Source organism: Gadus macrocephalus, chromosome 2 (assembly GCF_031168955.1).
Source record: "Gadus macrocephalus chromosome 2, ASM3116895v1".
Classification (NCBI taxonomy): domain Eukaryota; kingdom Metazoa; phylum Chordata; class Actinopteri; order Gadiformes; family Gadidae; genus Gadus; species Gadus macrocephalus.
In genome coordinates, this window is record NC_082383.1 from 14,850,390 (window position 1) to 14,877,170 (window position 26,781).

A 26,781-nucleotide genomic window follows, 5' to 3' on the forward strand; every position below is an offset into this window, starting at 1 on the left:
AAGCGCAGTATAGCAGCGGCAACGCGGTGGTGCACTTGCGTAGGAGCCTCTAGTTTTCCCCCATGCAGTTTCCGCATCCCCTTCCTTCCGCAATACTCACAGCGTCCACAACGACCCGCAACACGCACGCCCGTCCAAATTTGTTTTATTGCAGCTTCCTCTCTTTTCTCTTCCCCTCTCCCTCTTCCTCTCTCTTTCGACGTTTCTGGTGTCTCCTCTTCTCCCCCACTCTCTCTCTCTCTCTCTCTCTCTCTCTCTCTCTCTCTCTCTCTCTCTCTCTCTCTCTCTCTCTCTCTCTCTCTCTCTCTCTCTCTCTCTCTCTCTCTCTCTCTCTCTCTCTCTCTCTCTCTCTCTCTCTCTCTCTCTCTCAGTCCTCTCTCTCTTTTTTCTATCCCCTCGCCGTTCTCTGCTGCTATAGGTTTTTTTTTTTTTGGAGGACAGTTGAATTTTCCACGTCAGACACAGTCTAGGGCAGCACCATGTCTTGCCGTTATATTCCTGACGAAAACATATCTATTCTGCAACCTCTGCATTAATTATTTAATGAATCACGTGACAAGTTAAGGGGAAGGGGCGGAGGTGCGTGTATGTAGTGGAAGGGTTGCGAATGGGGGCCGGGGGTGGGGGGGTGCTTTTTGCTCTTCTCTTATCCTCTCAGTTCAACAAATAGTTCGTGGGACCCATTCGGACCAGACACCACAAATTATCTAACCTTTGTTGAGATTACTGCGTGAGTGAAAAAAAAAAGAAGAAGAGATAAAATCCAACACAGCATTGTGTTCCACATAAAGTAGAGGTCACGTATGGTGTACACAGTGTGTAGCAGACGAGCTCTACATATGACATGGACGATCAAATTATGCCTCTGTCCTCATTTCTTTGTCTGCCTGTTTTGTTATTTTGAAGTGCTTCGCGGTTCCGCCTGCATGCAAAAAACGGAGGTTCTGAATGTTAACATGGCCTCTTGCTTTGAATAGGCCTACACCTTTAGAAACAATTGTTATTCGATTATTATATAATTATGTACGAATTTAGATATAAAATTCTTGTCACACGTTTTTTATTTGGAATTAAATAGAGAGAAAAAATCGAACCCATTGTAACAAAAAGTATTTTGTCGGGACAATTATTGTGAATTTAAAGATGTCGACAGACGTTTATAGCTCAAACTCATTGGGGACGACAGAAAAGGGAGCGACATCGGGCGTCATTATTTTTAGATAATCCTTCCATTTCGATGTTATAGGCCTATGCCGAGCACACAAATCAGTTCGACGTGGGGGATTCTCCAAATATAGAGTCCACCTCATTATTAACAAGTTTAGCTGGTGGTGTGCCCGTGGCGCAAGACGTAATGGGTTTAGAAGAACGGGCAGGAGGTGTTATTTAGAAGTGAATCAAAGACAGGTAGAACGCAGAAGAAAATGGGGGTGCTGTCTGGAGGGAGGATGGGGGGGAATAAAATAAACGGGAAAAACAGGGTGAGGGAAGAAAGGAGGACCAGAGACGCAGTCTCCTACTGCGAGGCTTAGGGTAGCAACAATGGAACGATGGAATCCCTTGTATGATCTCTCTGCAGAGCTCCGAGTCTACCTCCGAACAACAGAGCTCCAGGCTGCATCTTAATATAGGGCTGAGAGCTGGGCTGAAGAGACCTCACAAGAAACACGTCAAGGTCAAACAATAGCCCGGGAAGGCCCTTTTTATATTTGGTAGACAATGATTTTCAAGAGGTAGTTTTTTCCACGAATTAAGACAGAATAAAAAAAAAAAATTAAGAGGAAATATAAGGGGTTCAAAATAACGTGTGTTAAATTCACCCACACAGGCATCGTATTGTGTGGTGCGCTTGTGTTTTTCTTTGAGTTCCATAGGATGCAGCGTTTCTTCTCGAATTTCCACACTAGATGAAAATCAAACATTTGCGGTGGTGATGATGGCGTCTGTAATGATGGCCATAAATTACAGCCATCGCATCGAGAAACCACGGCCAAGATAAGTAGCTGGCGATGTCGGACAGAAGGAAAGAAACAATCAAATTCCGGCTTTAAAATGCGATAAAGCAACATATAACAGTTTGATGTTATACAAATAAAATGTATTTGTTTTCATGTTTGTTCCACGTGTTGGTGAATGGGGAGGTATAGGTTCACCAGGATATATATTATCACGTAAGTTAACTTGAATACAATTACTTAAGGCCTATTGTTCATAAGAAAAATGCAACTGAAATCTGAAATAAACGAATCAATAAATAATCAATCAATTGATGAGATGATAGAACAAGAGCTTGTAACGGTGCTATAACGAGGGCTGCACGCGATTCTTGGAGGTGAGAATAAAGAAACGGTAACAATAAAGTAGAGAGCTATCTGTGATTTCTTGGGAGTTCTTTCACTTCCCGTGATCGATGAGGACAGGTAGATTATATATCTTCGTGAATGATTAACCTTAAACAATGTTTTTCAAAAGAAACCAAGAGCGTCTTTTTGTACAGAATAGGAGCTATCCAGCCTTTGGTTTAATGGTTGGCTATTGCTCGAGAGGGTTTAGCTAATGTTCAGTAATTTATTATTATTATTATTTTTATTATTATTATTATTATTTTTATTATTTTTATTATTATTATAAATACTTCCATTTTCATACGAGGTATGTTTAAATGTTGGTCAATGTGAGACGGAGAGAAGGGAAGAGGGATAAGAAGAGGGATTGATTTACCGAGCACGACATCTCGGCTTTTACTGTCGCTCGTAAATCTATCTTGATGCACGTGCACAAACCGTTTTTGAAATACATTATTTTACTGCTTGAGACGCTCAGGTCTTTTCCCCAGTGATGGGACCGCACGGGAGACATCGGGCCGTGTTGCCCGGAAACGGCCGTGATACGTCATATATGTAGCTATCTTCTTTCAGGGACCATTTTAAAATAATTGTCTTGCAAACAATGTTCAACATTATGCAAGTCTTATGCACCGTTTGTAGGTGCCCGTTACCGAATTATAATGGAGACATTGGACTATCCTCTGATATTCAATACTTCCGAATCGTTTTGTCAAGTCGAAGGCTGTAGTGGGACCTTTTGCCAGCCTTCGTTAAATAAGAGCTGTAGGCCTTATGTCGGTTTCAGAAGTTTAAAACACTATCCAAAAATCATCATAAGACCTTTAAAAATAATAATGTAGTATTTAATTTTACCAATAAATAGGACTATGACATTCAGAATGAGTGTTTTTGTTTCAGTTTTGTATTTTTAATAAATCCAAAGGAAGCAATCAACGACATGTGAAAGAAAAGGCCAGTAAAGGATCCTTGCTTTCCTGCACTGTAAACATGTCAGTTCATCAACTCTCATTCAATTGCATTACCTTGGCCCAGATTGGTATGCATTTATGCATGTTTAAATCAGTAGCAGCCGCCTATAGACTAGAGATGGTATAATATAAATAATAATATACAAATATCAGTGCAATACATATTTTGCTCACATGTATGACTGGATATATGTATAGATGTAACACAGCTCGGAACAAAACTATGTATACACTTTTGAAAAAACATGAAACATGTCCAACGGCCACACCCCAAAGCTGACCTCAGTCAACAAACCTCATATTTATGTCCCATCTTAGACTACAAAATAGAATATAACCAACAAACCATCTTAACATTCAGTAGGCAATATCTTCATTTTTTTTTTTTTTAATGTGAATAGGTAAGCTACGTTGGTCACTCAATGTAAAACATTAATACTTTCTATAACATTAGCACATGCAACGCCATTTTGTTGCCTGCGAACCCCTTTGTAATGTTATCCATTCTGTGGGAAATTAACACTTCATTGGTATTGAATATTGATAAATGAAAGGTAGTACACAGAAGCTATAAGCATGACAAACCGAGCTGGTTATAACATGGCATCAATAAACTACTGTAGATCTCGGTTGCCATTACTCATCTTACACAGAGGCTTATAAGAGAATAAGGGTGCAAGTTTAAAGCCTGGTAACTAGAAGATCATTATTGCCGAAGATACATCAATTGCACAGTCCAAAATAGCTGCTTAATGTAGCTAACCATTCTTATTTAAAATGGCTGCACATGTATGGAAGAAAAGGGATGTGAAATAAGGCAAAGGAAGCAAATCTAGTGAAACTATGCAAAAACCTCATTCAGGACCAGATTAAAAAAAATCAAGTACGCAGAAGTAAAGATAATTTAGCATCTAACAAGCCATTTGCTTGAGGATGAATGCGCGATCAGTTATCAATCAGCTATTCCCAAAGGGAATCATACAATACACTGTTGAAAAGGCTGAGCATTGAATTTTGGTGTGTTTACTTGCTTGCTAAGTGAAGCACTTTGAACAACTGTGTTGTTCAAATCTTTTTGAACCGCACATCTTGCCCAATGCTACTCCTCAAAACAAACTTGACATCATGTGTGAACAGCATGGCTTAAGAAGAGGGGGGGAGAGAGAGAGAGGGAAAGAGATAGAGTGAGAGTGCGAGTGTGTGTTGATGGAGAGAGAGAGAGAAATAATGAGAGAGAGAGAGAGAGAGAGAGAGAGAGAGAGAGAGAGAGAGAGAGAGAGAGAGAGAGAGAGAGAGAGAGAGAGGGATGGACAGAGAGAGAGGTAGATTAAAAGTCAATATGAGAAGGAGAATGAGTTTGCATGTGTGCTTATGTGTGTGTCTGCATGCACACTATCTTCGGTTAGTGCGTGTGTCTGTGTGTGTGCATGATGTGTGTGTCTGTGTGCATGCATGTAAGTGTGTGCATGCGCATGCGAGCGTGTGAGTCTGTGTCTGTGTGTGTGTGTGAGCGCACACTATTTTTGGTGTGTGTGTGTGTTAGTCTCTGTGTGTGTGTGCACTTTTTTGGCGAAGAGTACTAGTTGGCTCTCGTTTTATTTTGTACTGAATATATGTCTCCTTTAAATGACTTCCCAACTGGCCACTTAAGTGTACACGAACGTTCTCATGCATGTTGGACTGGGACACTACACACATACAACGAAAGGAAGTGGTGTATGTGTGTGCTTATGTATGTGTGTGCTTATGTGTGCTTGTGTGTGTGTGTGTGTGTGTGTGTGTGTGTGTGTGTGTGTGTGTGTGTGTGTGTGTATGTGTGTGTGTGTGTGTGTGTGTGTGTGTGTGTGTGTGTGTGTGTGTGTGTGTGTGTGTGTGTGTGTGTGTGTGTGTGAGTGTGTCAGTGAAGTGCAGGAGGAAGGGGGGAAGGGGGGGTGGTCATTAAAACATGTTCTGGCATACACGCACGCACACACACACAGCTGGTGCGGAGCTGAACCAGTAGCAATATATCTCTTTTGACTACCTCCTCCTACAGCCCGTGCGCCTCCATGACCTCCCGGCTCCGCGTGCTCTCCACAATAATAACTCTTCGGCTATGGCTGCAAACGAGCGCGCAAGCCGCGAGGGCTATTTGTCTGGCAATTAGTGGCCCTGATCCCGAGCAGGCGAACCACCGCGAGACTCCCCGGGCCAAGGCCAGGAGCTGGCCAACAAATCGGGGAAGAATGGCTCTACAACGCCAGGAGAACGGTGGAAGCATTTGTATTGCGGTGCTTTGGCAAAGACTGGCTGTACAGTGTGTGTGAGGAAAAAATGGAGATGGGGAAGGATAGGAGAGACAGATGGGGGGAGGGGGGTGGATAATAATAGACAACAGCAATAGAGATGAATATATGTGCGTGGTTGTGTGAGTGTGTGTGTGTGTGTGTGTGTGTGTGTGTGTGTGTGTGTGTGTGTGTGTGTGTGTGTGTGTGTGTGTGTGTGTGTGTGTGTGTGTGTGTGTGTGTGTGTTTGTCTGTCTGTCTGTCTGTCTGTGTGTCTGTGTTTGTTTAAGAGCGAGAAATTATGTGCATGTTTGTGTGAGTACGCATGTTATTTACTGTATATGTTATATGAATTTCTGTCAAATCTCCACAATTTACCACGCAATTCATTACATTTTCCACTAGCATAAAAGTTTTCTCCGGATTTTACGGTTCTCCATTGGATGAATCATCACATACAACATTTGTATCAAAAAAGGTGATGTAAGTATAGGCGTAATATAGTATAATATTAGTATTCAGTACTTAATGCAATACAAATGGACATTTATAATCTAGATACATAGTTTGGCAAACAAAGGATGCAAACCCAGAGTCTTAGAGGCTTGGAACCGTTAGTAACTTGAATAGTTGAATGGGTTTTATGCTATTTTACAGTAGAACGGTGGGATTTGTTGTTGAGTGATTGGTTGATTATGTAAAATAGTAATCATAAGACCAGACTATCCACATATCTCATATATAAAAGGTTATTTTCAGAAAAATCCTATATTTTATTCCAATGGGTTTGTATATCCCATTGTTTTTTTCACAGCAATATCATGCAAAGGATAATCTCATTCAGCCATATGCAAAAAAGAGGGATTGAAATGACGCAAATCATTTGAGACGTTTGGCTTGAAGAGGGAAGAGTGAAGGTATACATATTTATATTCTACAATAAGAAATGACACCGCCCACAATGAGGAGGCCGGGTCCCATCGTTGAGTGACGGGTTCATCTTGTGTGCAAGATATTTGCTGTGGGCAAAGGTTGAACAATCGGGCGAACCTTACAACAATTAGTGTGTCTGGCAAAAGCCTCGTAACCTGTGGAAGCGACCATGAAGAGAGCATCACCCATGCCTCCTGAGCGTTCATCCAAGAACTGTCCACCACGTTGCCTTACGTGTACTAAAATGACCACGTCCTCCCAGGGCGTTTCTTCAGCATCCCATAATAAGGTCTGTTTATGCCCGATCTAGGTGCTCAAAACAAACGAAGAGACCCCTGATGAGATGACGATGTGCCGAATATCTCCGTAATGACTGCAAATTATGTTTATTTAATCTCTGTTTACACAGGGCTGGCTCGCTGAGCATCAAGCGCTCTTTGCAGTGCAGGATCCCAGCCTATTCCCAACAAGCATTGGGACCTTAAAGGCGGAAGGAGGCCGGACTTGACCCACATGGACCGTGCATCCTCCACGCAGAAAGGCACCCGTTATCAGACCAAACCCAGGACCTCCATAGAGGAAACATTACAGTTGAGTCCTTAAGTAGACGCTTTAATTCAAGATGACGGTTGTGTTTTTTTGATACATTAAGCAACAGGTAAGGGTAAGGGATCAGGCTAAATGATGCACAGATCAACTGCAGATTGGGGTTTGAACACATACACCTTTCAGCTGAGGATCAAACCCTTTTGCAACTTTTACTTTTCCAAATATTTGCCTTAGCAAGATAATATACCTGAAGAATAAACACGTACATACATATAGTCTGAATTGTGGAAAAATCCCATAGATCTTCATTTAATTACTCTCCTTTTACACTGGATTGTGGCAACTACTTCTGCTTTAATTATTATTTTGTAGGTATTTTGAGAGATGGAAAGACTCTACACTTACAATGAATGCCTCAAGATGTGTGTTTGTATAATAGGAAGACCTACAGAAAGAAAACTCTGGGCACATCAGGGATTTGACCCACAAGTGCAGGTTTGTATCTGATATGCCAATCCCGTTTGCTAATACAGAAGGTAACAAAGTACCCTGCAGTGACCGGCTAACTACTAGCTGCCCTCAGGAAGCCAATGTCTAATTTTTCAAGTCCATAATGTAAATGAACCTTAATTGTTTCCATCATGTGTCAAGTTGAATATTTGGCAATGTTGTTTTTTCTGAAGAGTCACAAAGGGCAGACTCCGTTTACTTTAAAAAATAATGTTTTTTGTGTGATTGTTGACCGCGCGTCACACGAGCGACTGCGTTTGTGCTGCTGGTGCTCATCTGAGCAAATGCATGGGGGGGGGGGGGGGGGGGGGGGTGCACAAAATAAGTCAATTTATTTTGTGCAAAGTGTGATATGACATCATTTACTAGCTAACTATTAGGCTACTTCAGACATTATTGCTTTAATTTAAACTATTGAAACAAGTTTATAACGTAGTTTTCACATATATTTCGATATTGTTTTAACAATGGATACTGAATCAATTTAAGCTTTTTCTTCTTAGTTTTAGGTCAGGCTAGCGTTCCATATTGAGGCAGAAAGAAAGTCTTAATAGCAAGTTAATAATTGCCCTCCTTATGCACGTTCAATTAATCACTATATCATTATATCGGTGTGTTTAAAAATGTGCGAACTCAACAATTTCAGTATGGGCCTACCACGCCAACCCCTGAAACTATCTCACACAGGCACTGCCCTTTCGTCGACCCCTTCCAGCACGCTGTGTTTTCCTTTTCTGTTTGTCTGTCAGTCTGTTTGCGTGACTTGAGAAGAAGCGGAGACATCCCCGCCATGCCCCGAGGTTACAGTGCCCTGAACTAGGCATGTTATGACTAACTGGCCTCGGGTGGAGGGGCTTCGGGGGTCTCCGCGGCTGGGAATGTAACCTGGTGCACAGAGTCCATCAGTCTAGCGCGGGGTCAAGCGGCGGAGGGAACCGGGGGGGTTTGGAGGGAGGGAGGGGGTCAGCCTTTGGCTTCACAGTCAGTGGACCTCATCGGTCAGAATAATCTGTCCTCTGGTTGAACCCTCTGCGGCCATAGTTGGCCCTTCTACCCACTCGGCTCGAACATCGATTTTCCGTCAATCGCTTATTTTTTTCTTTTATTCCTCCAATAGGGCTATCAGTCGCTTATATTTACCATTCGTGTGTGATGGTTGACCGCGCGTCACACGAGTGACTGCGTATGTGCTGCTGGTGCTCATCTGAGCAAATGCATGGGGGGGGGGGCATGCACTACATGCAAGCCCACGATCGTTCGTTGTTCATTTGGATAGCCTCGCGGATCGTTTGTTTCAGAGCTAAATTGTTTTCGAGCGCAACCGAGAGAGTATCCATTAACCATGGCTCCGCGCATTTTTAATTTGTCTTTTTCAGACAAATCCCCCCCCCCCCACACACACACACACACATTCACCTTAAACAATTGATCGCCGAATTATTCATATCCCAGTATCTTGCTCGTTCGCACCTGGCCGGAAAAAGACACGCAACAGTATTTTAATAAAACCTGTAAAACCTATGGGCCTACGCCGCATCGGCGCATGCTGCACCCAGCTAGACAGACAATTACATGTGTGTAAACAATGAGCTACTAAACTAGGTCATGCAGTTGTATAATGGCACGAACGTCCGGCTTGGACGATTCCCAAGCGTTGGGAATCAACAAGTGATTATGTTGGTAACAACATAATCACTGAACAGCACCAATAAAACCACCACAAAGAACAAACACACTAGGACATGTGGACGGGCTGTGTGCGGGTTAAACGCGGCCAATCATGACGTAGCCTTTGCGCTATTTGAGGTGATGGCGGCCAAGCGCATAAGGCCAGAGGAACAGTTGAACAAACTGTAACAAGAAAACAAGGTCGTCTGTGGATGGACCCTCCGCATTCCTTCACACCAACACACGGCTCCAAAAGTACCAAGGCTTAAATCAAAGCAACAAGGCCCTACCAGCCCTCGCTTGACCCCGACAAATGCACATGGGGGCCATAAAACCATAAAAATGCCACCGATGTATCAGGGAAAGTGAGAAGCAGAAAAGGACCACGAGGGGTGTGGTGGAGATGTTAACACAGCGAAGCATCACATAAACAAACCAGAAATAGTTGGTTTCTTACCTTGTAACTTCGTGCCGCAGCTAACTTCATGGCCATCTTCCCTGCGGACGTGGTGATTTTCCAGTGACTGCCTTGCGTTTTCTTCTGGCACATTTATTCTCCTCCCAAGGATCAAGAAACACTTTTTTTTCTTTTAGTCGTATACTTCTTGGCTACTTAAAAGTGGAGATTGGTTGTGAGAGGTTGGGGCAGGTGTGTGTGTGGGGGGGGGGGGGTGTGGGGAGGGGGAGTCAACTGTCTTCCAAGACATCTTCTTATTCTTTTCTTCTCTCTCCCGCTCCCTCCCTTTCCAACGCATGGCAGAAGGGGTCTTGTCGCTTGTGTGTGGCTGCCGAATGACAATAGAAAAAAGACGAATTGTTTTAAGTTGAACAAGTGATTAATGATTTTTCTTGCATAATTCTCACATTTTTCTTGAGGTGCCTTCCCTCTGTCCTGTCGAGGAAATAATGGCGGTGAACTTTTGGGCGAGGGCGGGATGGGGGGAGAGGGGGGGTCCTCCTCTCACAAAATCTATTCCTTTCCCCACCATTCAATAGCCCCGCACTGATGCACAGAAGGCCTGGGATGATAAAGGCGACTAAAAGAATGAGAATTCCTCTGTGGATTTTATTATGTGCGGTGTCACCTCACGCAAATTCATTTATTTTTGCCATAGCCTGGATATAGAGCTCCGGCGGCTTGGCCTACCCCGCGGCAATTGGTTTATTGTGAAGGCACACATGTGTAGGCCCTATGTGCGTTATGGCGATGGGGGGAGTTGGAGAGACGCGCAAATATGGTTAGTCTGTGGTGTGATTCACAACATTCAGACAACAATATCTACACGTTGCTCGTGTGCAAGTGTAGCTATGCCCCAGGGCCAGCATTAAAATGGACTATGGGTAATCAAAATACCGGCCATTCCTCTTGTACTGTGCTATGAAACGAGGTTGGGTTCAAAGGAGATATGGGATATACTGAGAATAAAAATAACGCAATTTGGTTAAAGCCAAGACATCTAGCGGTCGTGTGTGTGGTTCTGTAATTATTATTGTTTTTGCAAGCACACATCTAGGCCCTATGTATTCTAAACGTATGCATCAGACACGTGGGACAGTCTTTCTCAGTAGGCCTAATACATCTTTGTTTAGACTTTGTGTTTGAAGCACGACGCATTTCAGGGATGGCAGGACCGCCTTTTTCTTAAACACGACACAGAGAAAGCAGATAAATGGGCAGCGGGTGGCTCCGTGGCAAGAGACCCGAAGAGATATCAACCACCGAGTAATAGAGAATCTTCTCCGAGCCACGGAATGCGAGCGGAGCAATTTGAAGGGGCAGACTTTTGGTTTTAAGTTCATTGGGAGAAATGCTATTTTCTCCCTCCCCCGTCTTGCTCTATATTTTTCGATACCTGCTCTAAAAAAAGAAAATTAAAATTAATACGAGAGCCGCGCCTTACAAAAGAAGCCATTCGTCTTGTTGATTATCTATTTGGTTGTCAGGGTTTGAGCTATGGCGCCGGCCCGCTCCCTTTTTGTAATATATAAAAAAAAATCACACGCAGCACCAGCCAGAAAGCTCAAACAGAAGAAAAAAAAGATGTTGTGCAAGAATTACACTCATTAAAGAATTAAGAGAGCACCAGCAGAAAAAAACGAATTTACTTTTGTTTTCAGGATAGGAGGAATTGTATTTAATATCAGATGCTTAGCCCAAGCGAGCAAATCTAGCCAGGCCCACTGCAATGCCAGAGAGCAGCCATTAAATTAACGGGAGAAAGGGAGTGAAACGGAGGGACGGTATGTGATTTAAAACGAGATTACAAGACGTAATGTACCAAGATCACTCTTGGTCGGGGGAGATTAATCATCGCTGCCTTGGTGGCAGATCTGCAGGCCGCTGATTTCTCGAGACAGTTCGTTATGTTAAAAAGCCTCAAAATTAAACGAAATTATTCCGTGCCTCTGTTTGTGCCTAAGTAGGCCTATGTTTGTTTTAAATACACTTTTTCTCACAACCGCCAGAAAAAATAGCTTAAATTATGTGTATGTACACACACACACACACACACACACACACACACACACACACACACACACACACACACACACACACACACACACACATATATATATATATATATATATATATATATATATATATATATATATATATATACATTTTACTTAAATTATTAATCATCACCAATATAACTTTGGAATGCAAATACATATAGGCCTACATTCACCAGCCTGACAAAATGATTAAAATGTAACTGCTGGCAGAGAGTGCAAGGAAGCGGCAAAGACAGAAGAGTAGGCTATAGATTCCGGTTTGGAGCCATTTATTAATTTTTTTATGAACTATTTACAAATAATAGGACATGGGGAGGATAATCAGAAAAGGTGGTAACGAACAAATATAAGTTGAAAAATAAGAGGATGCGTGAAAAGAGAATACATTTTCAAGAACACTGCCATAATCATCAGCAATATAACTGATCTTTGGAATGTAAATAAAGAACTATTAAAATATAAAAATGAAGGCCTTCGATGCAACAGATTGAAAGAAGAATAGTACAAAATAAAAGTAGAAAAGGAAGAAAATAAAGACAATTTGCGCATTATGTGCCGCGCAAATGATGGTTTAATCAGATGTTGAAGGGGGAAAATAAGAAAAGAGATAGAGATAAATCAACATCATTCAATCATGCAACATACGCATTTCTTTGACTCTCAGACTGTCCCTGACCAGAACAATTGTTTATTATTAAATTACTTTACAATAATGAAAACACGTCTATAACTCACCACTAAATAGAAAACAAAGCTCAATATTCGTCACTTCATAAAAAAAAGGCAAAATATAAGTACAGCTGAGGTAATATGTAGTACATTTTATAGTGCTGCTTTTATAATGCTTTAAGGTTATTCGTACCAATATTTTGGTTCGGATATAATTGATTTATCTTCAGCCAGCGTAATCATTTGCAACCCTGTAGCCTATGTTTCATAATATATTTAGCGTTGTTTACCCTGTCTGTCTGCTGTCCAACAGTTTGTCTGACAAACTATTTTACAATCTCTTTAACCACCCGTCTACCTTTACATTTAACCAGGCTCTCGCACATAAATAACACTGTAAATTATAACGATCACATTTGAGCAATGAAAGGACTGTACGTAAGCGTGTTGTCTCATAGAATGTATCCTTCCCATCGATACAGGAATGGATACACGTTGCATTGCTTCACTTTTTAAAGGAAATATAATGAAAATATTATTTTATGTATAAAAAGTATAAAGGGCAATTCATTTTTGAATAAAGGAAGTATAGGAAGTGAATTCGTTTTGTTATATTTTGGTGCCGGACGGAGGGGTGCTTTGAGAGGGAGCGTTAAAAGCAGCGTATGAAAACGTTTCTTGACGAGATACTAGAGGTTTCATTTATTAAACAGAGGAATGGATGGGATGAGGAGGGTGGGAGGGAGGTAATAGGTAGAGCCGCGGTTCAACCCTTTGCTTTGTACCCACAGAGTAAACATGACAAATGGGGCCCGAGTTTGGCATGATTAAAGATGAAAACGAGGATCCATCTTCACCAAAAAAAAAAAAAAAAAGACTATCGTCTGCTTGCTGCATTGTGTCCTGGTTAGTCACTTTTGCAGTCAAGAAAGTGAAGGGATACAGAGGAATAAGCAGACTGACATTATGGGACAATACTGAGTGGATCATGCAACAGCGAGCGATTGGCATGAGAGAGAGAGGAGAGAGAGGGAGAGAGAGAGAGAGAGAGAGAGAGAGAGAGAGAGAGAGAGAGAGAGAGAGAGAGAGAGATGGTCGAATAAAACGTAACGCACACAAATAGTGTGTTTGAATTTTTGAATTTGCGTTGCTTCTGATCCTTCATAGCCTAAAGGTCAATAAGCCTATAATACCAAAAACGCATCCAAGGAGGCCCTCCAGTTGGCCTATTGTTCTTCCAAAAGTGCGTCATGAGTTGTATAATATGCAATGAGGATAGTTCCACTCAGGTTGAACTGAAGAAATGTAAGTGAGGACAACTGCGATCATTTCAGCTATAGTGGTCCACTCGATCGGTTCTGGGAGCTCGCTAACGCCAGCGAGTTTGTATTGCTGTGGCTGTTTGATGAGCTACTCCCTGACCGGATCTTTGTGTTAGGCAACTTGTGGTCCTTTTTCCACTTCATTCTCCGGTTCTGAAACCAGATTTTAATCTGCCGTTCCGAGAGACAGAGGGTGTGCGCGATCTCCACCCTGCGCCTGCGCGTCAGGTACCGGTTGTAGTGGAACTCCTTCTCGAGCTCCAGAACCTGCTGACGCGTGTACGCCGTCCTCGAGCGCTTGGGCTCTCCTCCGGTGTAATTTGGATTCACTGAGGAAATAAAAAAATGATATGTCATTTGTGAAGTTAGGGTAATTTGTTTCTTTAAGTAATCTAATTTAATTTCTTCATAAGAATTCAGTATACATTTTGTGTCGCAAATACACCGCCCCATATTATAACGGGCATAAGTAGGCCTACATCAAAATGCCAATAGTGGCTAGATCGCTGTTCATTTCATCCAACGATGTCCCTATCGGCAGCTATTGGTCATGCTTTGCTCTAAAACGTTTGAAATAACAGCTCGGTTGCCTGTTCGGTTGTAACACCAAGGCCTCGGGGCGTTAATAAGTATCTTCTATGCCCGTCAAAGGAGAATCCAAATGTTGTTATTTGTTGAATAACAACGGACACGCAGCAGAGACACACTGTAGACACATTGGACAGCCATGCAGCGGCGCACGCACGTCCATCGAGCGCCATAATAATAACGTAAAAATTATGCTCATATTCTAACGGCAGCAGCCTACTATAGGCCTACTAGATATGGCCGACAGTTCAATGTTAAGCCATGTGATCCAGATGCAACTATAGATAGCCATTGTCGGTTTTGGGTAATGTGGTTAAGAATAGAAGGCGGGGGTGGGGGTATAACGACACAGACATCTGAATGGTCGATGGGTTAATGATTCAACAAATCTAACAACTACAAGCAGATGACACGAATCGTGTTAGACGAAATCCCAAATGTATTCATTGGGTCCTCAACTGATAAACAACAAATAAGAGATTGCAACTTTTTGAATAGAAATGGACCATGACAGTGACTTTGCAAAATGTAGGCTATGTAGTGCTGTCTAAACATGTGCTACAATACCACGAAAGAGCAAAAACGGCCGTCCAGTTCGGAAAAATAACACTAAAATAAGACTAATAGACTCCCAACTCTTTGGTTTTACATTAGTGTTTTACGGCCGGCTCCATAAACATGAATATTTTAGCTGCCATAAAACTCCCTCCCCTGGTAGGCCTATAACAGAGAAAACTCGACAGAGTAAAGTACACTGTTTATACAACCAGGCCACTTAAAATCAAATTACCAAATCATAAAACTTAACTTATGGGCTCTTCCTGACTTGTCATAAAGCAGGGAATTAGAGCAGAAGATCTTGCGGTCGGACTTCAAAAAGTACCTCGTCGGAGAGGTGCAATAAAAATTTATGGGGGATGTAATTATGTTGGCCCTGCAAACAGGCAATCGTAAATCTCGACCCGAGCGCTACTTCTGCCGTCTTCTCCCAGAGAGGGGGGCCGTGGATTTGACTGTGGACATCGAGCTGTCCGCCTCGGGCTTGACTACACAGTGCAGCACAAAGAAACAGAGCAGTATATATATCAGAAGAGAGCGGGTTTAGTGAAAAGTCAAGCAGCGGACACTTACCGATGTTGACGTGGACCTTTTTCATCCACGGGTAGACCACCGGATCCTTGCGGGTGCTGGCGGGGGAAGAGCCAGAGCTTTGTCTGTGCGGTGTTTGTCCGCAGGACGGTGGCGGTGGGGGGCTTGGAGTCACCGAGTCGCAGTGGCGGTTCTGTTCCGAGACGGGTGTTGGTGCCTGAAGTACGGCCGGGGGCAAGACGTGACCCCGCGGGGACATGACCACCGAGGCGGGCTGCCCAGATCCCTGGCATGGTGTAAAGGGCGCAGGCTCGGAGCCGCAGCCCGGCCGCTGTGGGTGTTGCTGGTGGTGGTGGTTGTAGAGGGGATCGTGCTGAAACGCGGTAGCCTCCTGCCTTTGAGAGCTGTAATAGTCCGGAGAGTGGCTGGGCAGATAGTCGCTCTGTGAGTACTCCTCGCACGGTGGAAACTTCGGATCCACATAGTTGGAATTGATCAAATAGGAGCTCATGGCCATTAATACCAGTCTTTTGTGAAATGGCACACGCTCGGAAAAAATATAACCAAAATTTATATCTTATGCCTTTACTCTTCGGTTATTGCCTTTCGGTTGAACCCTCCTACTTTCTGTCAAGTGAACAAAGTTAAGGAGCCATGTGACGATGCCCGACCAATGGTGTGTCGGCGTGACGAACCCCGGATAAGGAAATAGGATTAGGCACAAAACAAGTCCTGCACGCGCGTCGTCATATGGCTCTGTTTGTTGAAGTCGTAAAAAACCGCAAACTCCTGTTTACTTTCGATCTTATTTGATCTGCACACACTCATCATGGTTTATGCATTCGATCAAATCATATCATATCAAAGAGGAACAAATCGAGTTGACACCCTCTGCAAGACGCGCGCGTTGGCTGTGCATTGGTTGTGGTGGCACGCTACACCCCCGCCCCGTCTCCTTAAACTGCTTGCACTCCCTGTACAGTAAATCAAGCAGTGCCACTCTCTGACCGCCCTCTTTTGACTGAAACTTAAAAAAGCAAAAGAAAAAATGCAAGAAAGTGCACAAGGTGATGGCAACTTGGCTCCCTCTCATATGTAGACCTATCTCTCTCCCCGTATCGCCCCCTAATCGGTCTATTTAGTCTCTCACCCTTTCTCTCTCTACCTCTACCTCTCTCTCTCTGACTCGTGCTTGCCAAGCTTTTTCCAAATCGCCAATAACTGGAATGAGAGAATGCCCTGTCTGTCTTGTGCACCCACCACCCACTCTCTGCTCGCGCAGCAGCGGTATCGGTGTCAGAGATAAATCTAGCGTGTTGAGATCGATAGAAAATTCATCAACTAATTCAGGTTACACGGCTTCCTAAATCACGGAAAGACCGTTGCATTAAGAACAAGAGTCCAGTGCCGTTCCCTTTTAAAGGACCACGTTCGGCCAACAAACAATTCACTCTCTTTGCATAGTAATCCTGCTCCGCCACCTTATGCCAGACTCCCATTCCAGTTACTTTAGCATGACAGAATACCCTCACACACACACACACACACACACACACACACACACACACACACACACACACACACACACACACACACACACACACACACACACACACACACACACACACACACACACACACACACACACAAACAAACAAACGCCTTTTTCTAAAATTAGCATTACCTGTGTTTTATTGTCAGCATACCTCAGCCATATCTTTAACCCCCAAACAAGTTGCATATTCCAATCACGTGCACTCAACAACCAGGAATTGATTGCCTTTACCTCACGAGATATGTTTAACACTCGTTAAGAAAAGCAATCCAAAAGCCTGCAAATGTTTTAAAAGTGAATATTTGGTACACAGCAGATTAAAGATGAAAATGAATGTCAAAAATCCAAAAGCAGAAACGATCAATTTAACAAAATCACTAAATTCTTAATAAACCCATTTTTTTCGGTTTATGTATGAGGCCTATATTATAGCCTATATACTCTGCTATTGAGTAATGCTTAGCACGAAATTATTTAATTATTATTATTTTGATAATAATAATAGTAATACTACTTCTGCTACTACTACTACTACTACTACTACTACTAATAATAATATTATTACATAATTATTATTATTATTATTATTAGGCATATCCACATTTTAATATAATTTAATTGTACCTAAAGTTATTCAAATGTAGCATTTTATTGAAATACCTATTAATTCCGTATAAGTAAATAATTTCATGAATAAGTCTTTAAATGAAATAGATGACCTTTATCCCTTTATATTGTCTATACTTTAATTGGAATAGATTTGAAGCAGGATATCAGATTTGAATATTAATAAAAAGGAAAGCTACTCTATAATAATGACCACAGTGATGATGGAGATATTTAGATTCACTGTTGGCAGAACATTGAGCGACCATTGAACTCTCCATCAAAACCCTCTCCCTCTCCATATCATGGCCTCTCCAAACGCCAAACCTGCAGTCTCGTTAATATTAGAGCAACCACACTTCGTTTTGAAGGCAATGATTCATTATTCGTCATAAAGGCCAAACTAAGCTGTCGATCGAAGAAAAAATAATTGGAATCTTATAAGTGATTCTGTGAACCACCTGTACCTTTCGAACATAACTTTTACTATACGAATAGAAACATCTATGGACATCAAAACAAATCTGGTGTGGTTGAGGGACCACCATGAAATCAAAAACTCCAATAAAACACTTCTGGCGTAGGATTGCCTATCAGAATGCGCAAGCTCCAAACGTAACAGACAAACAATAATGACAAAATAAAAAATACACGAGAAAATAAAAATGTCTGATACAAACAACTGTATCAGACAGCAACATCCGTAAGACGTCAACATTTCCGGTCATGTGGCGTTCCACTGCTGCCGTAGTGTTCAAATCAACTATATACTCCCCTAGAAGCGAATTTGTGATTGGTGTAGCAGTTTTCACACAAATCCGGATCTACAGGGTAGATATAGAAGACAGCGGATCTCTGGAGCTGGTGGTCTGGACAAGCTTGAAGCAAGAGTCTCGGTGGTTTTAATGAATAGTTGATAACAAAAGCACTAATAACTAATAAAACCATTAGCCAATAGCTAACTACTCATATTAATATGTCTTATATTACCCTTAGGCCTACTTAAGCATTTTTCTTAAAGCCAATCATTATTGTTATCATTGTTATATTTTTTGTAATAATATTCATAATAAGTATTTTATTATTATGGTTGTGGTTATTCAAAAAAATCGATTGTTCATCCTAAAAACAAAGACAATGAGATGCATTCAGGACAACGCCGTTAATTGAATTGTTGGTAATTAGCAAGTTGCCTTACCCTTGTTCAACCGCAACATTTCCATTTTATGAATGTGCCCACTATCAACTAGCATAGTCACATATCGACTATATTTCTTCAGATGTATGAAATACAAAGATACGTAACGAATACAAAAATGTAAATTATTATTATTTAGATTACATTTTGTTTTAAAATAGGCCTACTACACTATTCGATATACGAATTAATTGCTTGATTTGTTCAGGCCTGTAGGCCTACGGATAAAGTAGGTAGGCCTACTTTACTATATTGTTCTAATACAATGGCTGCATTTTAACACTTTTTTAATTGACCAACATAAATAGAGAAATAATCAGAAATATCAATTAATAAACAGCGTGATTAACGGCAGAAATCTCAAAACCAAATTAAGTTGGTCCAATACTACTTCTACTAATTTACCCCTTGATTTGAGTTATTTCGAAAACGTTTTTTAACAGTGAGACATGTGCATTTAAAGTTTTTGATTTGAGCAGGCCTAAACATTCAATCTTAACCACACACATAATAGTGCCTACAGGCCTATTATTTGACCCCGAGCTGATAACTCCTTCTACGAATTTGAACAGGCTGAAGATTACAATATCGTGGTAATAGCTATTCTACTCCATTCTATTCTGTTCTATGCTCTCCTTTTCTATGCTATTCTATTCTATTATTGTGTTGTTCTCCTACAAACCTGTCGTTGTTCACCAATCCCAGCATGTGCTTGCATGTCAACTTGAACTACCGGTGTGCCTGCAGGTGATCTCAGGTATCGATCAAGGTGCTTTCTGTGTGCGGCCCCTCCAACCATTTGCACTCCATTACTTCCCCTTCCTTCCGTCAAGTTTGTCAACATGGCCATTCAACGAATGTTCCTCGCGCTGGGAGACCATTGTTCCAAAGCTGGCCTGTGTAGGTCAATGTGCCAACAAATAAAACGGTAAGGTTTTAAAAGAGTCAAGGGAACACTGAGCTATTTCTGTCCCCTTTCACAAACAACGCGCCAAACCAACAGTTACCTCCCATTTGCTGATCTGCAGTTATGGACAACAACAATAGGCCTTAGAGGCTCACAACCCCAAGAATGCGTCTAAAATATGAACAGATTTTGAAAGACATTGTCATTCACTTTGTTAATACATTCAAATGAAACATCTGATGTCATGTGAGAGGAGTAACTATAACATACTAAGATAGTGCGTCGAAAAAAGTCGCCAAAGGGTCCTGATGGAATTGCCCACGTTTTTCATTTTTTTATGGCGAGCAATTTGCGTTTAGTAGAGAAAATTAGAAGCAAAAAATGAATAGATTACCTACGCTTTTAGGTGCCTCCCTTGTTCTCCATAAATAAACGAATTATTCTCCATTATAATGCTTGGTTCTATGAAGATTAAAATATATGGCACCTAATAGGCCTAATCGTTAATAATATATATATATATATATATAATATCTGCTAATATGTATATGAAGAGCCGTATTTAAAATTACTATCGAGAAATACCTTTTCAGCCTATATGACTTACAAAACATAGGCTCAGGGTTGCACCTGGCATTTTCGATTCGAGACATTGTGGGCCACAGGCGTAAGGAGATTGTTTTAAATCTTCTTTGTTGAGTCTGAAAAAATATATGAAAGTTCATTTCTCAGAGTTAATTGTCATGCAAAGTAACGCCGTATAGAAAAAAAAAAAGCTCTTTCAATCAATCTAGCCAACGTGTATTAATCTCAAGGTGTTTTATTCAAATCAATGCCTTTCAATCAGGGTTATTGTGTCAATATGGCCTCTTTGTGTACGTGTATCATTTCTCGGAGAGGGATTCATTAGCCTACAATCTTCCAAACAAGTAAGCAAGCACGAAGGACAGCCTATACGTTTTGATTGAAAAGAGAGACCATTCAAAAAGAGCAGATGTTACATTTAGGCCTACTAGACTTACTTGGGTGTAGCTAATAGATACACCCTAGTATGTGTGACTGGAGAACCCCTACAATTATGGTTGGTGTTTGCCAAACATCCAATCATATGCATAAAACGTGGATTTTTTCTCTCTGTTGAAACGGCGTTTCGCTAAATGAGCAGCACAGCGAACACAAACATTTGAACAGAGATCGCCACAAATAGGCCTTGGCCACCGTTTTACCTTTTTTACAGGTCTATTGGATAACAAAAATCGAAATCCCATTCTCTACTTGAAATCCAATAACCTTCACAACACCATAAAACATCGGAAAACTGGAAAACATTGGGAGGCTAAATGTAGCCTATTTGTGCAGGCCAAAACGAATCAATGATTCACGTTTTAGTTTTGTAGGTGTGGATATAAACGCAGTTGTTAATAATGCATCACTTTGTATTAAAATCCAATTTGAGTAGGCCTATTTGCGAATTGAGAGCCAAGACAAATGAATGTGATCAAAATTGGCTATACGGACCAAGTTGAATAGTGTTAGTGTACATATGGATAGGTATTGGCAAAAGATCAGACTACGACGATATATTAATTTATACCAAAAGGGGAGAAAGTCCAGCATCGTTTTCAGTGACCTTTAACCCTGCAATGGACGCGACCTTGCCTTCACCCTCAACAGCTTTACCCGAGGTGCGTGTGGTGCTTGTTCGATAGTACAACCAAAATGTTATTGTGCACAGCTAAATATTTTCAGGGGACATCAATCGTAGCATCCACAAGGGTAAAACGAATAGCTTTTTATAACAACCCTATAGATTGAACGTGCAGTTACATAGGCTACGTCACAAAGGCCTGCGTATAACGTCATAACAAGTCATTAGTCAATTAGGCCTCGGCCTACTTCTAATAAAGGGCAATACATGCAGACTTACATTTAAATGTAGCAAATCACAAGCTACCAGATACACTAATTAACCTACTTCGTTGGGGGGTGAGGGGAGGAGGGAGGGAGCAATGCGCCCTGCACTTTCAGTAGCAACACTTCCCAAGCACGTGATCTCTCCTTCCTTGCTAGTCACGACACCTGCCATAAGCTGCACACACACACACACACACACACACACACACACACACACACACACACACACACACACACACACACACACACACACACACACACACACACACACACACACACACACACACACACACACACGGTATGACACATAGCAGTACGCAAACTGGGTTACTCCACATCGATTTTACTCACTTCTTATTTACTCTTTTGATATACACCGATCTCCTCTTTCGACATCCAAAATAAACATTTTTGCTGTTCGTCCGAGAAGTCTGAAGCAGAGACTAACAGACATTTATTCTGGAATCGTCCTTGCTTTTGTCAATCGCCATATGAGAAAAAAAAGAACCGTGATTCATCGAACAGTGAACCCTTTCTGTCTTTCCTCCGTCTACCCGATCCCTGTTACTGTTATTAACCGAGACGCCACAGGTTTGTGACCCATTCGTGTATGCTTTACAAAGCTTTGACATTACCTTGTACTTTTATGGGGGAAAACGGTCCATCGGTATTGAATAACAACGTAAAATGGAGGTACAAAACGTAATCCCGAAACGACACGTGGTTCTTGGAGGTCTGCGCCAACTCTACACACGACGAGGTATCAGAAATCGATTAAATGAACCATACGATTCAAAAACAGCATGCGATCACTAATCCACGAGTTAAAGAGGATACGAAACCATTGCTGCCGCCATAACTTTGCGCCGCTAAATAAGCACTGTCCCTCTGAGCAGCCTCGCAATTTACGCTCAAACTACTAATAAATCTTCAGGAATTAAGAAGGTGAACAGTGACCGTCACTTCTCTCTAAACGTTTGGAATGTGAAAGAGCGAGCAAGCCAGTGGCTGTGGGCTCTTTAAGGCTTTTAGTGTTGTGTGGACTCAAGTTTTCGAATTAATCTGCCAGTTTGGCACACTCTTTGTTTAACAGCGAGGCGTGTCACGAGTCCCTGGTACATTTTAATATTTGTTAGACGCGCTGACCTCCCATTCACCCCAGCCCCCCTCCCAATCTATCTCTCTCCCTTCCACATCCTGTCTCTCTCTCTCTCTCTCTCTCTCTCTCTCTCTCTCTCTCTCTCTCTCTCTCTCTCTCTCTCTCTCTCTCTCTCTCTCTCTCTCTCTCTCTCTCTCTCTCTCTCTCTCTCTCTCTCTCTCTCTCTCTCTCTCTCTCTCTCTCTCTCTCTCTCTCTCTCTCTCTCTCTCTCTCTCTCTCTCTCTCTCTCAATCTCTCTCTCTCTAACCACAGAATCTATCTCGGCCCCCCACGCAAATCATCCGCTTCCATAGAAACACGCATTGAGCTCACCCACTCCTTTATACTGAATTTATGTTGAATCATTACCTAAGAAAAATGACCAGTAGACGAGAAAATGAGAGGGCTTTCTTATAATAAAAAAATAATCTCCTCGGGTGTAATTTATTATTTTTTGGCCAGCCTTAAAAGCATATATGCAAAGTGTCGTGTTAGCCAATTGAGCTTTTGAAGACACCATTAACCTACTTGTTGGTTTAAAAGACGCTCGCGAAGACATTCCGAAACTCGCCAATCAAAATCAGGGTATTTCATTGATGGAGGTGAATTTGTTCCATGTTATGTGATCAATACAATGGGATTCTGGTCCTTCAGGTCTTCTTACTTGTTGCATCATAAATTTAAATTGATAGGCCTATGTAGTTATTTTCTTGCAGCTTATGGGTAACATTGATGTTTGTTTATCAACAGCAATAAAATATACTGTGTCTTGCATTTTTTACTATGTCTACTCCAACAATCCATCTCAACACTGAATTTAAACCCCTTACAGCCGGCTGCGCTTGTCGTGAGTTCCATTGTGCCAGACCGAGCACGAACTACGATTTTGTTCCGATTTCTTGTCAAACATTTAACAATATCAACTACTGTAGGCTATTTCGAGATTAATGCATAAAAAAAATAAGCATCGAAAGAAAATCAGAAGGACGGCGTCACGTGGATGAATGCTCATTAATCTCCCGACTGAGAAATCAGATAAGAAGTGAAGCCTAGCCTGCCTGTTGTTCTTAGATGGTAGGCTAAGCGAGATAAATGTTTTATTGACCGTGCAATGTTGATAAAAGGGTTGAGAGGAAGTGCAAGCAAAAAATATGGACTGGCGTCCATGCGTAAAACCATCTATTTACCTAGACTTTAGGCAATTGAGTCCTAAAGTGTGACGTCACGTTTCCATAGTAACCGATTTTCGGTTCTACACAAACCAAATTAACAAGGGGAAATCCTATGCCACACGAACGTTTTATAGAAAAGGGACGATTTTTTTGCGAATTGATTTGCGAGTTTGCTTTACCAATGATGTAAGTAATTTCGAGAATAGATTGTCTTCATATAAAAAATAAAAATAATTAACTAACGTTTACAAACTTTTCCTTTTAATACCGCAGGGGAATAGGCCTACATGAACGCCTCGACATGTTTCTATTGGTAGTGGGTCGCTTCACCTCCCTCGCTTCCGCTATCGCTTCTCTCATCTCTGTGAATGAGACAATTTCGAACCCCCTCACTCACTCATTCCCTCTCAGCCTCCCCTGCACTCTTGGCTTCTTGCTCCTCCCCCTTTTGTTTTAGCCATTGACGTCCAGCAATTGCTCAAGGCTGAAGAGACGACAGCGCGGCAGCCGAGGGCGCAATTCACGTAGGCTACTCCAGTAAACTTTTGACCCCTCGACTCTGTGACCCAGTCCTTGCTGTTATAGTCGCATCATGGACATCCATCCTCCCTCCTTGCTACAGCACACAGGGCCTTCTAGTTGGCCCGAGGCAAGAGCGCAGAAACATACTAGCACAGTATAAAAGCAGTATGTTCCATCAGGCAGGGCTTTCAGCGACTGTAGTGCAGCAGCGTCTCATACGCAGGCCTACACCAATCTGGCGCGACCCGAATAGAGCGTGGTTTCCGCAGACTAGCAACATCATGCGGGGGGAGTCGTATTCAACATGAGAGAAATACAATTTCAAATCACTTCCAATTTTGGTGCCGTTTAAGCAATGTGAAAGGGACGTTGATTTGGGATGGGTGCGGGGAGGAAATGTTTGAGGCGCGTGCTGAGGGGAACACATCAACGAGGCGCGTGGGACTATTGAGCTTGGTCTCTGCGTTCGTGGTGGTCTGAAGCGGGCTCTGGTGGTGACGCAAGAGAGCTGCATGCCAAAGCAAAAATGATAACCAAAAGAGCAAATTGTTTTATGAAGATCCAGTTTAGAACCCGGGTGTAACCACACGTATTGGATAAGTGTTTACACAGATGTTACTGAATCTGTTTGATTTCCATTTGATTTTTTTAATGGATTGGACCAGTAGTCAGCCCATTCTAATTTGCCACTCAATTGTCCATGGTTTCTGATTCGAATGAATTGTAGGCGTGTGCCTGTAGTACACAAGGCGTAACGAGCAAAACAAATATTATCCACCCGTGATGAACTGTTTGATTTCCAATATTTACCACATGCCCGAGGTTTACTCCCTTCATCCTAACCCACAGTTAAAACAAACATGACTATTCTGCCATCTCCGCCACTGCCTATCAAGAAAAGTCATTAATGCGGAACCGATAGATGCTTGTTGTATACCTAAGTAACGCTTCATATGTTGGTTGACTTAAATCGACATAAACGACACTATGAATAACATAATCGTGTACATTTACAAACAAAAAGTTTCAAATGTTTGCTAAGCACGCTGGGCGAGGATGTTTTTCGGCTCATACAATGCAAACTGCCCTCCTCCAATCGGATATGGATTACATGGGATGGAAATAATGGGTAAATAAAGCACGACTAAATTTGTTTATCCCTCTGTTAAAGAGGTAAACAAATGCTCTTCCTCCCCCTCCCTTCCCTTGGCCCTGCTGTCTCCCTCTCTCCATTTTACCGTGCAGCCTCTATTCTGTGGCAGGTTTAACCTTCGGCTGAGTTCGTTTTTTACGACGCAGCTCCATTAGCGCGTGCGCAGATCGCCCCATGTTGTGCATCGCTGTGCCTGTCTGCTGACCTAGCGGTGACTTCTCTTCTCATGCATTATTCACGAGGCATGGCCGCCTGTTTCACCCCTATCACCATGCAAAGCACATTATGCTGCTGAAATTGCAATTTAAACACAAACCAATGCAGACGGGGGTAGAATCAACCCAGCAAATAAAAAGCAACAGCCTTATTTAAGGTTAGAATTCAGAGTTCAAATTGGCTTTGGACAAGACAGTTAAAAGTTTATACTCCCTTTATATAGGCCTACTGAACCACTGTTTCCTTCAATGAAATTCCTACGATTGATGTAGCCTAATCGAGAAATTAATAAGAATTACTATTGTTACTATTATTAATATTATTATTAATAATAAGAAGCATAAAAAGTTTCTTGGACGCCTGGCAGGTTTCCAGATAGGTGTATGAACAATCCAGAGCTGAACTCGGGTAGTTTTACCTTTAGCTCCTTTCTTTCACCGACAAATTGAGCAAAAACAACAAAACACTCATAAAGCGCGCACTGAAACACTGAAGACTACACACACCATGTATTGACAAAATAGCGGTCACCTGGTTACTCACCCCACACATCAACATCACATGCTTGCCGTTCAATGCCTCCGGGACGCTTCAACTATTTCAAATGAGTATGCAGCCTATCGTTGCCCACCTGTGCACGTTTTCAACATCTAGCTACGTATTTACAACCAACTCAATACACGGGAGAGTTATGACAAAGGGCCAACCAACGATACACACACCCCTCATCTGATTCTACGGACAGCGGAGTTTTTTGTCTTCCTGTTTATTGTCGGGAACTTCCTTGAGGACCTCAGAGCAAGGGCGCACGTGGACACACGCAGTTGAGTGCATTCGTGTGTTTGTGTTTCAATGTGTGAAGTGTGTGTGTGTGTGTGTGTGTGTGTGTGTGTGTGTGTGTGTGTGTGTGTGTGTGTGTGTGTGTGTGTGTGCGTGTGTGTGTGTGTGTGCGCGTGTGTGTCTATGTGCGTGTTA

At 42.0% G+C, this 26,781-nt stretch overlaps 2 protein-coding genes across 2 annotated transcripts in view; both read right to left on the bottom strand.

The window, feature by feature from the left end:
- The window catches only part of hoxb3a (homeobox B3a), a 56,730-nt gene that overhangs the window by 26,085 nt on the left and 3,864 nt on the right, over positions 1-26,781 (bottom strand). The window contains 1 exon segment of the mRNA XM_060043207.1: positions 9,698-10,025. The gene's annotated coding sequence lies outside the window, so the exon portion shown is untranslated.
- On the bottom strand, positions 11,999-22,799 carry hoxb4a (homeobox B4a). Its single transcript, XM_060043255.1, has 2 exons — positions 15,468-22,799; positions 11,999-14,077 (listed from the first exon to the last, which is right to left on the bottom strand). The coding sequence occupies exons 1-2, from the start codon at positions 15,940-15,942 to the stop codon at positions 13,761-13,763; spliced, it is 792 nt and encodes a 263-aa protein (XP_059899238.1). The 5' UTR covers positions 15,943-22,799; the 3' UTR covers positions 11,999-13,760.

Coding starts and splice junctions, on each gene's coding strand:
- hoxb4a (XM_060043255.1), bottom strand. CDS start 15,942: ATGGCCATGAGCTCCTATTTGATCAATTCCAACTATGTGGATCCGAAG. Junction 14,078..15,467: donor AAAGGTCCACGTCAACATCG/GTAAGTGTCCGC, acceptor TTATTTCCTCAG/TGAATCCAAATTACACCGGA.